At 39.1% G+C, this 13,585-nt stretch overlaps 1 protein-coding gene across 2 annotated transcripts in view; it reads right to left on the bottom strand.

The window, feature by feature from the left end:
• Positions 1-979: 979 nt before the first annotated feature.
• Positions 980-13,585, bottom strand: part of MFSD6 (major facilitator superfamily domain containing 6) — a 78,598-nt gene continuing 65,992 nt past the window's right edge. Inside the window, exons 6-7 of one of the 2 annotated variants that reach the window (XM_089669966.1) lie at positions 6,580-6,599; positions 5,503-5,638 (exon numbers count right to left, since the gene is read on the bottom strand). In XM_089669966.1, the coding sequence (XP_089526092.1) occupies positions 6,582-6,599 (18 nt within the window). In that variant the 3' untranslated portion in view covers positions 5,503-5,638; positions 6,580-6,581. Of the gene's footprint in view, positions 5,639-6,579; positions 6,600-13,585 lie in introns of both variants that reach the window. The other variant, XM_089669959.1, reaches the window with a different exon arrangement.

Here is a 13,585-nt window from a genome sequence, read left to right as displayed (position 1 = left end):
ATAGAAGCCAGAGCTCTCCTCTCACGTGTCCATTTTAGAATGCAGCTAGGTCACGCCCCCAGATTGTTTTTACCCATGGCCCTGATTTTATTGAGTTATCTGTTACCCTTTATGCTGATCATTAATAAAGAATTTAGCTAAAGGTCTGGTAATCTACAATGTATTAAACTTTTTGGTTTTGAGTTTAGATACACTTTAATACACTTTCTGTGACTTCAATTAGGCATTAACCCTCACGTATACCCAGTGAAGTGACTGATCTCTGGTGATACACAGAAGAAACAAATCCTTCCACATAGGTTGTACCTGTCCATCTAAAGTCCTCTTTTCTACATCCATTCAAAATGCTGAATTTATAAAGCTTCTCTGAGATTTCAGAAAAAAGGGGGGGCAAGAGCTGAAATTACACACTGCAGATCTCAGTGAGGAAAGCTCTGAGAGATGATTGGAGGAAAAGGACACACCCCCTCCACACAGCTCTCAGGCTGTCAATCTGCTTGACGTCCCTCCCCTGTCACCATTTTTCTGATGATGCCATGAAAAACTTTTCAGAAGTGATTCATGCGGACAGAAGAGGAATGAAGCAGCAGAGAGACATGACACTTGGACTAAGACAAGTACAGACTATAGAGGGATATGCTTTGTTCCTATTTCTTGTCTGAAGTGTACAACCACTTTAACTTAGTTTTCCAGGATTTTTTTCATAACTTCATCAAAAGGCTGTCAAGTGAACCTGCGGTCTGTGCACTGTGCCTAAAGTGCTCTTAAAGCGCTCTGCAAATGAAAGGATGATTTAAGGTGTGAACCCTAAAAAGTTCTTCAAGATGCAGTTTAAAATGCTTAAACAAGTGAGCCTAATGCACAAAATGACAAGTAAAGGAAATTTCATTTGTAGCCCTTTTTGGCCTATACCTGTCAGATTTACTCTATCTTTGAATATGCATTTGGTAACAGTCTGAACACAAAAAAAGACCTGGCACACAATAGACAGTCTGATTTATTTAGTCAAAAAATCCACTTTTACAGGCTTTTAGGTTTGCAATCTTTACAGCAAAACTAATTTTATATATATATATACATACATATATATACACACACACACACAGTAAATAAATACATTCCAGATCGCAAAGGACACTTACTGACCGGAAAGATTTAGTTTGCATACTGTCAATACATTCCAGATCACAAGGACACTTACTGAATGGAAAGCTTTTAGTTCACAAAACTGAGAAGACACATTTAATGTAAACCAGGAAAAAAGAAAAAAAGGAAGAACTTCCTCTTATGTTAAGTTCCTATACACAAATTAAACTTGACTGACAGCTACACTTTTCTTTGGTGGAACAAGTTGCATAAAAAAGTATTTTCTTAACATGACCATAGTTTATTAAACTAAGAAACTCAAAGAATAAAATCTGCATTAAAAAGAAACTGTGAAAATCAAAGCTATTTCTTTAAAATGCTAAATAATGTACTTCAACACATATTCTGTATCTTCCTGTATGAAGTTTACCATTTCCTTCTGTACTGCACAGTAAACTACAATCTAATCTATTCAAGTAAGGACAAAAATATTAAATCCCAAAATAATCAACTTTAACATGTGTAAATGGATATTTTCTATATTCAAAATATTTTTTACTTAAAAGAAAAAAATGATCACAGACTTAACACCCTTTAGTGTTTCCTTATAAGGTCCCTTCTTCAGGTTAAACACGTTATGCCATCCTTTAGGAAACCAGAGGCTTTACTGAAGTTCTTTGTATTCAACTCACCCTACAAAACAGATACTTCCAAGTTCCACCCTGTGCTGTGGCCATCAACTCTAGTGATGGACCTCCGGGGAAGCCTGGCACTATAGACGTTGGTTGCGCTGAAGTGCAGGCACCTGCAGTGGACTACTATGAGTATTTAAAGTGGAGCTCCACCCTAAAGGGGAAGTTCTGCTTTAAGGACTGCTCCCCATTAAGGACTGGCACCTTTGGGGGGCGGGAGGGGGGGGGAAGTGGGTACCCGAATTTGACAGGTACCGGCTCCCAATTGCAGTCGGACCACCTAGGCGATCGGAAACGGAAGGTGTCCTCCCCTCTCCGTAGTCTTCTGGGACACGTGACAGGTCCCAGAAGACTACAGGACCATTCATGAAGCGTAGCGCTACTCATGCATGCGCAGTGGGTACCCAACTGTGAAGGCGCAAGCTATCACAGCCGGGTGCCCACACTGAAGATGCCAGGTTCCAGGAATCCAGGACGGCAGGTGAATCGGGCTGCGGGGGACACACCGCGGGACCGAGGGAAAGGTAAGTGGCTGTTTTTTAAAAGTCAGCAGCTACAGTTTTTGTAGATGCTGACTTTTATTTTTTGACAGGATGAGTGGAACTCCGCTTTAATAACTTTACTGCAGCCTTAGGTTTCGAAAGAACCACTGGGTCCTGAAAGATGTTTCACCATAAGAAGAATGCCATGAAATGCATTTTGAAGATGTGGGAGATATGTGTTGCAATTTCATCCTCGCGGCCTTTAACAGATGACCTGTTGTTTAATAATGTTGCTCATCCCCAGTGCTCAGGCTTCCCAGCACTTTACATAAACACCCCTCACATCTATAAGAATGCAATTTATGGAGTCTTTTGTTTAAAAGATATCACAGCTGATCATCCTACCAAATACTAAACATTTTCATTACTTACTGGTGGTCATGGTACAAAGCAGCTTTTCGAGGCACTTTTTGGACCTACCAACAGAAGTTATGGCACAGGTCCTTATGTACAAAATGCTAAACATAGTGCATTATGCTCTTTATTATATACATTTATCTAAAAGAAAATGTATCTATCATCTCTACCTCATACATAAACAGGAAGCCACCCAACAGGCTGCACCAATGCTGAAATTGCCCTTTCCTGACACTTCCTTTTTGCAGAGCTGCTGCTTCTGGGAAAATTGGCAGGAGAGGCAGGAAAATAGATTGTTACCATTTAGGCAGACTTTGAATTAGCTGAAGAAACATTGATGCTGATAAGAGGATCTCTGAATGAATTCTTTTTTGCCTCTTCATGTTTCATTGAAAAGTATATTTTTTCCTTTCAAGAGGACTATGGATTATTTGGGCATTTGCTTTTGCTGAATACTTAAAAGCCTACATAAAAACTATTTTCTAGTCTAAAGACTAATTTCACTGCAAACATAGTTAATTCAAATGACCGCATATCTGTAATTGGAATTAATATCATATGTCATATGTTGAGCAAGGGCTTGGGAAATTAGAAAGTTATCTGAGATAATTATTGCCTTTTGGATATATAAATATGGTGCTCTCTACACAGATAGTGCTTTTTGCACTCAGTTGACAGTAGCCTTTATACAGTAAATTAAAAGTCCAACTAGAAATTGTATACCCCAAAAAAGATTAACATGCACAATACATGCTATGAGGAATGGGTCCATTAATTGGTCTATCTACTATTTTGTATGAGTAAGAGAACTTTTCAGATATATCTATGATAACCAGCGAACTAGAATTTTCCACTCATGGCGAATGCACCTGACATTCTTAAAATGATTGATGTACTGATAATATAGTTATGACTACAGCCTTTAAATCCATTCATATATATTAATCCTTTCTTAATACAAGTGGAAAGCAGCCATTATTGACCATATCCAACGTGAGTGTTCATCTGCTAAAATAATTAAAACTAATTAGCCATACGTCAAGTAGTTGAAAATTTGTTAACGGTTTAACATAAAGGATACTCAAAGTTTATGTTCAAATGACTTAAGATATCACTTTTGCTTTTCTTTTTTATCCAAACCTGTTTTAGTTCTCTGCAAATGGGATACACATAAGAAATCGATATGTATAACGTTATCTACCCAGCATAAAAAACATTTTTAGTTTAAATGTTATGTGTGTGTATAGACTTTCACAATGGGCTATGCTGTGACTCTGTGTCATGTAATTGTTACCTTTATAAATAAAGTGCAGCTTTAAAAGAAAAGTATATTATGGGTTTGTATTAGAGGAAAACTTGCCTCTTTTTATAGTATTTAAAGTGATATTACAAAAATCTATATTTTTTTTAATATTTAAAGACAACTTTTCTACCAAAATGAAATCCATAGTTCTGATATTTACACTTTTTTCATTTCAAATCCATGTATTGGTTATGATCAACTGTTAAGGTTAGTGCAATACGTGTAAACCTCTTTCCCCCCACTGGTATACAGTATGGTGTTTTTAAGCTGCATTTCTATACAATAAAGTGGATATGTTCTTTAGTGTGGCCTCAAGGTCTTTCCTTTGATCTACAACTCAGGTGTGCAAACTGGGCCAGCACACATGCTAAAGGATTGTGGAGTGTCCAGTGCGTGCCTACCTGGAGCAGCGCTTCCTTCTCGGTCTATGTATTGAAACAACGCTGTTACTTATAAAACCCACTGGGGTTGATTTACTAAAACTAGGGGGTGCAAAATCTGGTGCAGCCAATCAGCTTCTAACTTCAGCTTGTTCAATTAAGGTTTGGGGGGGAAAAAAAAAAAAAAAAAACAACTAGAGGCTGATTGGTTTTTATGCAGAGCTGCACCAGATTTTGCCTTCTCTGGTTTTAGTAAATCAACCCTACTGTGTATTATACATTCCAATAATAGATTCACTAATTTTTAGGCCTAACGCTGGTATTACCAAGGTCTGGGAAGGAATGGACACTAGACACAGACATTAACATTTTAGTAGCAAAGCTTTCATTTGAGGCTGCACAAAGTTTGATTTCTTTATATGACTTACCGTTATCTCTTTTATAACAAAGCCTCATTTCCAGTCCAAAATTCTCTCCCCCAGGAAGCATTAAAAAAACATAATTGTTATGCAGCGTCAATTGAAATTGATAAATGTTATTGAAACCTCAATGTGGATTTAATGATTGTCAACAAAGAAACTGGGAACTATGGGGTCAATATACTAAAGCTGTAATTTCTCATTTTGCTCAGTAAATAGGTGTCCACTAATGAGTTCCCATGTTTTAACATATCTGTTATGAGAGCTAAATGTTGAACGTTTGCAGTAACTGGTTGACAAATATAACTGTGACAAAATATTAGGAAAAACAGCTAAGTATCCTAAGTGTAATAGTGCGGACAGTGCTCATACTGTATATATACACCCAGCATTTCATTTACAAAGCAAATCTTCTGGCTGTTTCAGTCTGTAAACTTTAATATTCAATACGTTCCCCAGACTATAAATACACATATAAATAAAATGTGGTCCCCAGGGTTGAAACCAGAGAAACATCACCTTTGTAGATGTTAATATCTAGATATATTTTTCTATCTGTTGCCATTTATACCATAAAATAGCTTTGTTTTTTGTCATTTGCGGATGTTTCCAGTGTATAACCAACATACTTATCAATACAGAAACAGTAACCATATTAATACCCCCCATCTGTGCGTGGGCTGGATGAGCGATCTTCTGAAAAATTGTCCTTGGAGAGGCTAGTGTCAGTTGGCTGAACATGGTCAGTATTTCCTGGTGTACCAAGATCACTGTGCTTCTGGCTATCGGCAGTTGTCTCAGCACTGGTGGCTTCACCCACCGCTGACTCTGGTGATCTTGAGGAATTGTTTTCATTTTCCTGAGACAGATGGGAAGTAAAGCATAAAAGTACTTTTCAATTACTTCTGTTAAATTCTTACATCATGAAAACAGGATGTGACATTTTATCATGCGGATTAAGACAGACATTAAGAGAATGAAAGTATTTCACAAAGAAAACATCTTACGACAAATTCAGAGTTGCATGCTTTTGAAATTGAAGCAAAACGAATATCCCTGAAACTCAGCCAGTTCCAGAGATAAACTCAAATATACATTGACATTACCTTTTATTTTTTTATTTTTTTTAGAATTAAGCCACCTTTAAAACTTTTTTCCCTTGTGTATAGATGGAGGTGGTACATGGCAATGGGTTTGGAAGGAATGCACCATATGGAATGAGACACTCCAGCAGGAAGCCCAAGACTCTGTCACATGAGTGACTGTGAAATGCTAAAGTTAAGGAAGGGGTTATTCAACTTTCTACAATTATGTAACGCTATAAATTTGTTTTAAGTAACTGAACCTGTATTAGTAATGCAGAAAGATACACCAAAAGGATTCCAGAAAAAAACTTGGTAAAAAACAATATCTCAATAATACTGCAAGAAGTGCTCATGACAAAGTAAAGGAAAAAAAAACAAACGCACAATGGAAAAAAGAAAGGGCTGCATTAAGCAGCCATAAAAATAGTGGGGCTGTAGTGTATGATTCTAAGCAGAGGCTTGAAAGCGTTTTCAATTTCACTTTGACACCTATGCCATCAATTTAAAGAAGTATTAATAAGTCTAAAATTGCACTGTGCGCTTTCAGATATGCAAAGGGGGTTGCACCACATATTTATTACACATGGACATTCACATAAACATTACAGTGACAGCCTGAGTCTCACATAAAGACTTACAAACGACTAGCTCAATGAAAGAGGTATAATTATTCCAAAATAAAAGGATTAGTAATACAAGGCAAGCATTACCATACCTTTAGTTCTTGTTTCCTAACTGTTATTCCACGAGCAGCAATGGAAAAACAATACTTAATACAATATATCACTACACATTAAACCAAATGTAATACATTATACAATTTTCCATATATTGAATATATTACATTTGAAATATTAAAGTGAAAGTTAATGCATTTTTTCATCTGTAGTACCTGGGAGCAATTAACATCGCCTATATATCAAGATATATCCTGATGAAAAACTAGACATGATCATCTTGCCTACTTCGAAATATCTAGCTGGGGAAAGTGTTCTTTGACTCACTTACTTCATAAGGGGTCAGTATCTCCTGGTGAGCTTCCATCCATATAAAGTGATATTAAAGTCAATTAAAAAAAAACAAACACACAGCAACCTGTCATACCTACCTGCTCTGTTTAACGGTTTTGCTCAGAGCAGCCCTGTCCTCCTCTTCTTGAGGAGGAGGCACCTGCTACGGTCTCAGCCACTGAGGGAGAGTCCCAGGAGAGCTGAGGCTCTTGCGCACATCTGGGATGCGATGGGGCTCAGAATAGAATTGGGGGCAGGGGGAGGGGGCAGTTACACACAGAAGGATTTTTACCTTCATGCATAGGAAGCATGAAGGTAAAAAACCTTGAACCTTTACAACCACTCACAGAGATTGCAGGGGAGAAATTGTGGTGATTAGAGGAAAATACATCTGAGTGAACTTTTTTTTAATTTACTTTATGGACTACAGTTATTTCTTACCCTTAGCTGTAGTATTATTTAAGATCTTTTTTTTTTTCAATTACAGAGGATGAATGTTTTGGCATTGTTAGTATTGTGGGCTTAAAGTTATTGTAAAGTTGATTTTTCTTATTTAAATATCAAATGTCTCATACTTCCCTGCTCTGTGCAATGGAATCGCACCGATCGGCCTTCATCCTTCTCTTCTGGGGTCCCCTGCCGGTATTCCTGGCTCCACCTCTTCTCAGTGTGCCACAATAGAAAGCCACTTCCTTTTGTGGTACATCTGCAGGCTCTATCCAGAGCAGCAGTGCCTGCGTCCATAGACACACACAGAGTGGCCCGGCCCCACCCCCGCTCCTGTCACAGGATTTGACCAACAGCAATGAGAGCCAATGGCTCCCGCTACCTTAGCAAAGCCTTTGAGAGCTGGGAGAGTTTCTCCAGATGGGCACAGCACTGGATCTAGTGAGGTAAGTATTGGGGGGGGGGGGGGGGGGTTGAGTGGGCGATATTACTATCTAAACATTTTTTACCCTAAAGCATGAAATGCCTTAAGGTGAAAAATGTTTAGGCTTTAGAACCACTTTAAACCATGGTCCCAATCAGGGTATCGATTCCTGTGGGTGGTAGTGGTGACACCATAAAAGCAGCAGCATGCTGGGTCTACAACTCAGAGCCTACACAGATGATGACATCAGCATCTCACAAGTCCTCATTTGCCTAATAGAAGCAAACTAATAATACCCCTTTTGTCAGTTGATTATGTTTTGCAGTGCATATCTCTTCAAAGTGTTATTTACCTACATGGTTCTACTGGACGATGTACTTATTCTAGTGTAGCCATCAATCCCATTTGTGTATCAAATACACAATCCTGCTGGAGGTGCAGAGTGTTCAACTCTCCATAAGGTGAAACACAGGTAATAATCCCCTTACCTAGCATTTGTCTGTTCCCATTACATTCAGTAAAGACTAAAGTATACCTTTTAATCCACACCTTCATTTCAGCTTTGTTATTGTCTAAGTCTCTAGAAAGTTTATTAGTTTACTATTGAAATTAAAAAGAAACTATAGCCCATTTTTATCAAAAGCTAGCAGCTCAGTAGTTAAAGTTGAACAAAATCTGCAAAGTATAAAACTGCTAGCCGAGAGATATTTATGTCAGAAGGACTATGTCCCTACTGCCATAAAATTTCCCCCCTGCCCACTACAGTTTTTTTTTTTTTTTACAAACTGTACACTAACAGCCATGCATACGTAGTTCAGTGCACAATTCCATCATCTGTAACATGGTTCTGGAGCAACATCATCCTAGGCCGACCAGTCATCCTGAAAAAGCTAAGGACCCCTGAACCTGAAAGATGACAGAAGATGGAAAGCAACAGTGATGGAGCAATGAGAAATGCAGATGTGTGCAACACGGGGGGGGGGGCAGGGGAGACCATTTAAGTAATTGGTGTTGGCACAACTGAAATATCCATAATGGCTGGATTTGGCATCTTAAACTGAAACACATTAGATGTACATGTGTAGCAACCGGCAGAGAAAACATGGTTTTCTTAACTTTGGGTACAGGAAAGATATCTTAGACCAGTGGTCGGCAAGCCGCGGCTCGCGAGCCACATGCGGCTCTTTACCCACTCTAATGCGGCTCTTCTGTGTGCCGGGCGCCCGCTCCCCTCCCTCCTCTCGGTCGGCCGCTCCCCTGCCTCCTCTCGGTTGGCCGCCCCAAAAGTCCGCGCGGACCTTTTAATCCGGCCCGCGGATGTGGCTGTCAGGATGTGTGTAGGCGGGGCAGCGTGCCGAACGTGAGGGGAGGGGAGCTAGGCTCCTCTCACAGTCCGCCCTGAAGACCCGAACGGCGCGGGAAGACAGCGAGAGGAACGCGCGGAACAAAGGTAAGTGAATTGACACAGGGGACTTGGCTTACTAGAAGGGGGGGGGGAATAGTACTGTGGGGGATGAAATACTATATGAGGGATGAAATACTATATGAGGGATGAATTACTATATGAGGGATGAATTACTATATGAGTGATGAAATACTATATGAGGGATGAATTACTATATGAGGGATGAATTACTATATGAGGGATGAATTACTATATGAGGGATGAATTACTATATGAGGGATGAAATACTATATGAGGGATGAAATACTATATGAGGGATGAAATACTATATGAGGGATGAATTACTATATGAGGGATGAAATACTATATGAGGGATGAATTACTATATGAGGGATGAAATACTATATGAGGGATGAATTACTATATGAGGGATGAATTACTATATGGGGGGATGAAATACTATATGGGGGGATGAAATACTATATGGGGGGATGAAATACTATATGAGGGATGAATTACTATATGAGGGATGAAATACTATATGAGGGATGAATTACTATATGAGGGATGAATTACTATATGAGGGATGAATTACTATATGAGGGATGAATTACTATATGAGGGATGAAATACTATATGAGGGATGAAATACTATATGAGGGATGAATTACTATATGAGGGATGAAATACTATATGAGGGATGAATTACTATATGAGGGATGAAATACTATATGAGGGATGAAATACTATATGAGGGATGAATTACTATATGAGGGATGAATTACTATATGAGGGATGAATTACTATATGAGGGATGAATTACTATATGGGGGGATGAAATACTATATGAGGGATGAAATACTATATGGGGGGATGAAATACTATATGAGGGATGAATTACTATATGAGGGATGAAATACTATATGAGGGATGAATTACTATATGAGGGATGAAATACTATATGGGGGGATGAAATACTATATGAGGGATGAAATACTATATGGGGGGATGAAATACTATATGAGGGATGAAATACTATATGAGGGATGAATTACTATATGAGGGATGAAATACTATATGAGGGATGAATTACTATATGGGGGATGAAATACTATACGGGGGATGAAATACTATACGGGGGATGAAATACTATACGGGGGATGAATTACTATACGGGGGATGAATTACTATACGGGGGATGAATTACTATATGGGGGATGAATTACTATGGGGGATGAATTACTATATGGGGGATGAATTACTATGGGGGATGAATTACTATATGGGGGATGAATTACTATATGGGGGATGAATTACTATATGGGGGATGAATTACTATGGGGGATGAATTACGATGGGGGATGAATTACTATATGGGGGATGAATTACACTATGGGGGATGAATTACACTATGGGGGATGAATTACTATATGGGGGATGAATTACTATGGGGGATGAATTACTATATGGGAGATGTATTTTCAGTTTTAAAAATGTGGCTCTCAAAATAAATTTCAATCATGGTTTTGGCGAGATTTGGCTCAGTTGAAAAAAAAGGTTGCCCACCACTGTCTTAGACTGTTGGCTCTGGCTTCATTACTTGTATAGAATAAACATGAAGCAAATGAAGTTAGAACTCTAACCTGCACACTTGTTTTGGTCCAGCAACTAAAAGTACTGATGCCACTAAATGACTACCCACCCCCCAAATACTACACTCTTAATTCTACATAGGTTTACCTAATTCCTACACAATGGTCCTGTTTTAGTAAAGACAATTTAATTCAACTATATTCACATTTATCTGGACACATAAAAAGCATATAATATCTATAATTAATCATGTATTAACACAGGATGTACTGTATATTCGTTCCAAAACTTCAAATACATTTAAATTAAATTTAAATTATTTGATTATCTTCCATTAATTGCAATTAAACCTGTGGGTTGCACTGGAATAAAATCCTTTAGTTCCAACTGGATTATGCCTTTGAAGAAACATATTTTGTTTTTCGTAATAATATATACACTGCTCAAAAAAATTTAAAGGAACACTTTTTTCAGAGCATAGCATCAAGCCAATTAAGCTCCTGGGATATTGATCTGGTCAGTTACATAGCAGAGGGGGTTGTTAATCAATTTCAGCTGCTTTGGTGTTAATGAAATTAACAACAGGTGCACTAGATGGGCAACAGTAAGACGGTCCCCAAAACAGGAATGGTTTTATAGGTGGAGGCCACTAATATTTTTTTTCTCTACTCATCTTTTCTGAGTGTTTTACACTAGTTTTGCATTTGGCTAGGGTCAGTGTCACTACTGGTAGCATGAGGCAATACCTGGACCCTACAAAGTTTGCACAGGAAGTCCAACTCCTCCAGGATGGCACATCAATACATGCCATTGCCAGAAGGTTTGCTGTGTCTCCCAGCACAGTCTCAAGAGCATAGAGGAAATTCCAAGAGACAGGCAATTACTCTAGAAGAGCTGGACAGGGACGTAGAAGGTCCTTAACCCATCAGCAGGACCGGTATCTGCTCCTTTGTGCAAGGAGGAACAGGATGAGCACTGCCAGAGCCCTACGAAAATGACTTCCAGCAGGCTACTGGTGTGAATGTCTCTGACCAAACAATCAGAAACAGACTTCATGAGGGTGGCCTGAAGGCCAGACATCCTCTAGTGGCCCTGTGCTTACTGCCCAGCACCATAGAGCTTTATTGGCATTGGCCATTGAACACCAGAATTGTCAGGTCCGCTACTGGTGCCCTATGCTTTTCAGAGATGACAGAAGGTTCACCCTGAGCAAATGTGACAGACGTGAAAGGGTCTGGAGAAGCCGTGGGGAATGTTATACTGCCTGTAACATCGTTCAGCATGACCATTTTGGTGGTGGCTCAATGATGGTCTGGGGAGGCATATTCATAGAGGGACACACAGCCTCTGCAGGCTTGACAATGACACCCTGACTGCCATTAGGTATCGGGATAAAATCCTTGGGCCTATTGTCAGACCCTACACTGGTGCAGTGGGTCCTGGGCTCCTCCTGGTGCATGACAATGCCCGGCCTCATGCAACGAGAGTATGCAGGCAGTTCCTGGAGGATGAAGGATTTGATCCCATTGAATGGCCCCCATGCTCGCCTGACCTAAATCCAATAGAACACCTCTGGGACATCATGTTTCAGTCCAGCCAACGCCGCTAAGTTGCATCTCAGACTGTCCAGGAGCTCAGTAATCTGGGAGGAAATACCCCAGGACACCATCCGTCGTCTCATTAGGAGCATGCCCCGACATTGTCAGGAATGCATACAAGCACATGGAGGCCATGCAAACTACCGAGTTGCTGCAATGAAATTTCAACAAAATGAACTAGCCTGCTGCATCATTTTTTCACTTTGATGGAAATGAAAATTATCAACCTACAGAGGACTGAATTCAAAGACACCCAGAAAATCAAACGATGGGGCATCCTTACATTCCTAACACATTACCCAGTCCATATAAGTATAGATATCTAGCATGATATTTTTCCCCATTGAGGTATGATTTTTCCCCATTGAGTTCTGATGTGTTTTCAAAGTGTTCCTTTAATTTTTTTGAGCAGTATATATATATATATATATATATATATATATATATATATTTCTAAAGGTGCTGTTGACATGAAATTTTCACCACATGTTGGTAACAACCCATGCAATCCATACACAGAAAGAAACCAAAACAAATAAGTTCAGAAATTAAGTTATGTGTAATAAAATGTAATGACACAGGGAAAAAGTATTGAACACACGAAGAAAGGAAGGTGCAAAAAGGCATGGAAAGCCAAGATACCAGCTGAAATCTATTCGTAATTAGAAAGCAATCCTGCCCCTTGTCGGTGCATATTAATATCAGATGGGTCAATCTCAACTGATGGCCTATAAAAAGGTATCTCACTACCAAAGTGTCACACATTAAACACCTCATGATGGGTAAAAGCAAAAAGCTCTCTCAAGACCTTTGCAACCTTATTGTTGCAAAACACACTGATGGTATTGGTTACAGAAAGATTTCTAAACTTCTGAATGTTCCAGTGAGTACTGTTGTGACCATAATCCTGAAGTGGAAAGAACATCATTTCACTATAAACCAGCCAGAACCAGGTACTCCTTGCAAGATTTCTGACATAGGAGTGAAAAGAATTATCAGAAGAGTTATCCAAGAACCAAGGACCACTTGTGGAGAACTTCAGAAAGACCTTGAATTAGCAGGTTCAATTGTTTCAAAGAAAACAATAAGTAATGCACTCAACCACCATGGCCTGTATGCACACTTACTACGCAAAACTCCATTGCTGAAGAAAAAGCATGTTGAAGCTCATTTAAGGTTTTCTGCACAACATTTAGACAAGCCTGTGAAATACTGGGAGAATACAGTCTGGTGAGATGAGGTCA

The sequence above is a fragment of the Staurois parvus genome, unplaced genomic scaffold (assembly GCF_062004578.1).
Source record: "Staurois parvus isolate SC_StPar_1 unplaced genomic scaffold, SC_StPar_1.0 ptg000011l, whole genome shotgun sequence".
In the NCBI taxonomy this organism is placed as follows: domain Eukaryota; kingdom Metazoa; phylum Chordata; class Amphibia; order Anura; family Ranidae; genus Staurois; species Staurois parvus.
The sequence above is the reverse complement of the archived record's forward strand: the minus strand, read 5'-3'. Positions and strand labels throughout refer to the sequence as shown.